Genomic DNA, 2,231 nt, shown 5'->3' on the forward strand with positions numbered 1-2,231 from the left:
GGGTGACGGGAGTCGGCGGGGCGTGGGCGCGGTGGGGTGCAGGGTACCTGGCCGTGCACGGCGGGCGGGATGAGCTCCGAGATGGTCACTCTGCCCTGCTGCAGCCGTCGCTTCACCAGCTTGGAGCAGCAGATGTTCACGGAGCGGAGCACGTGCCCGCGGTTGTATTCCACAAACGAGCGGCTGTCGATGACCAGCGGCCCCCCGGGCCCGCCCCGCAGCAGGCTGGCCAGCCTCTTGGCATCCATCACCTTCCTGGGGAGCCGGTCCCCCGCCATGGCGGGCAACGGGCAAGGTGGGAGGGTTCTCTTTGAAGTGAGCAGGTGTGGCCTAGAGTTCAGAGTGACCAGGCATGGCGCCGGACCTGCAGAGAGAGGCAGACGGTCAGCTCTGCAGGCCCCCGGGGGGCGCCGGCCAGCTCCCCAGGCGGGGCCGACCCCAGAGGGGCTGGTGTGCGGTCCCAGGGCACAGAAGGCCCGGGCCTGCCATGTGCCCATAGGCCCTTCCTTCCTTGGGGTGAATTAGTGTCCCTCTGAAAGTCACCGTCTCTGAAAGTCACCGAACGTCTCAGGTGAGCACGCTGGAATCTGTGACTCTGTGACCACAGACGGAGCTGGAAGAGTGCCGGGGGGCTTGGGGGTGGGCCCCTCGGTCCTGCACCACCCAGATCACAGAGCCAGCCTCTCGGCAGGTGGCGCCGAGGCAGGCGGAGACCAGAGGGAAGGGGCTCGGGGCTTGGGCTGGGCTGGAGAGGCGGCACGAGGCCTGCGGGTCCCGCCCCGGGGCCCTTGGGTCTGTGGACGCCCACTCATTTCAGAGCACTGCCTCCTACTCCTGGGGCTTCTGGCACCCCACCTCCCCTCTCTGGCCCCTCATCTTCCCAGTCGTCAGGACCCCTCCACAGCACGCCGGCCCTGCCGTCTAAGCTGATAATCTGTCCGGGTGGGGGAGCTGGGAGGTCTGGGGCTCCCAGAGGCCCCTGGGTGCCCAGGGCAGGGCTGGGAGGGGGCTCGGGCGTGCAGGGCCGGGCCCCTCTGCTGCGGCTTGGCCACGCCTGCGCAGAGGGGCTGAGGCCCGCGTCCTTCTCCTGCAGAGTGGGTCACCCGCTCCCAGAACGGGGGTGCTAGGACAAAGGTCAACATGGGCGCCGCTTATCTGCGACGCTTGGCATGGCCTCCAAGGGCCTCGGGCTGCAGGGTGCAGTGGGGGCAGGCGGTGGTTGGGGTTCGGGGTCCGCAGAGCCCTGGGCAGAGCCTTGTCCTGCAGCCTCTGTGCCCAGACCCTGCTTCCCCACCTGCCAGGCCCCACCTCTCCGTTCTTCATTTAGGACGGGCCCCAGGGGCCATGTGGTCTCAGGACGGCAGAGTTTGCTTTAAAGAAGAGGAAACTAAGGCTCAGAAAAGGGGTGGGGCCAACCCAAGGTCACACCAAGGAGACGAGACAGAACCCAAGACCTGTACTGGCTGCCAGCTCACCGGTTCCTCCCTCCGTCACCTCCCCACCCCGCTGTGGGGTGGGAAGGGGCTGCGGGACAGATGTGCCCCCAAGGCCCACAGAGAGGGGACCCCCTCAGCAGGGCGCCAAACCCCACAGCCACAGAGGGTGTTGGGGTGTGGCACCCTGAGAACACTTGTCACATTTCAAAGTGACGTTGACGCTGGGGACAACAGCGGCAGCTGCCACCATTTCTGGACCACCCCTTTTGCGAGCTCCCAGGCTGGCGGGGTGACGGCAGAGTTCACAGAGACATGGCTGCAAGGCAGGTGTGGACCGTGTCCCCCCAGAGTGGCAGCCTTCGGAGGACCACGGAGCTGGCGGCGAGGGAAGTGCCCAGGACGGCCCTGACGTGGACAGGGCCTCGGATACCGCTCCCCAGGCTCCCACAGTGGGGGTGCAACCCAGGGCAGCCGCCCCTCCCGAGCACCACAGTAAGTGGGTTCAACAGCCAAAGGGCCTGCCTGCCGAGGAGCGTCCCCACCTGCTGAGGGGGTCCTGCCTGCTGGAGGACCCTCTATTTGATTCCTGTATGGGCAGTTTTGGGGCAGCCTCTGCGTTCTAAGCTGAATCTCATCAAGGCTGTGACAGGCCACAGCCACCAGGTACCCTCCCACACACCACCCCTGCGGGCCTGGGCTGAGCCTCCTTCTCTTGGATGTGGCCCAAGAGTCCAGCTCAGAGGCCCAGGACCCTGAGGCAAGGCGGGGAGGGTCCTGCACCATGCTCCTGATCTC

The 2,231-nt window shown here is 66.7% G+C and overlaps 1 protein-coding gene across 1 annotated transcript in view; it reads right to left on the reverse strand.

Annotated features, from left to right (window-relative positions):
• Positions 1-2,085, reverse strand: part of DUSP8 (dual specificity phosphatase 8) — a 13,305-nt gene extending 11,220 nt beyond the window's left edge. Inside the window, exon 1 of the mRNA XM_023525660.1 lies at positions 48-2,085. Coding sequence (XP_023381428.1) covers positions 48-497 — 450 coding nt within the window. The 5' untranslated portion in view covers positions 498-2,085. The remainder of the gene's footprint in view (positions 1-47) is intronic.
• Between the last annotated feature and the right edge of the window lie 146 nt (positions 2,086-2,231).

This window comes from Pteropus vampyrus, unplaced genomic scaffold (assembly GCF_000151845.1).
Source record: "Pteropus vampyrus isolate Shadow unplaced genomic scaffold, Pvam_2.0 Scaffold588, whole genome shotgun sequence".
Taxonomy (NCBI): Eukaryota; Metazoa; Chordata; class Mammalia; order Chiroptera; family Pteropodidae; genus Pteropus; species Pteropus vampyrus.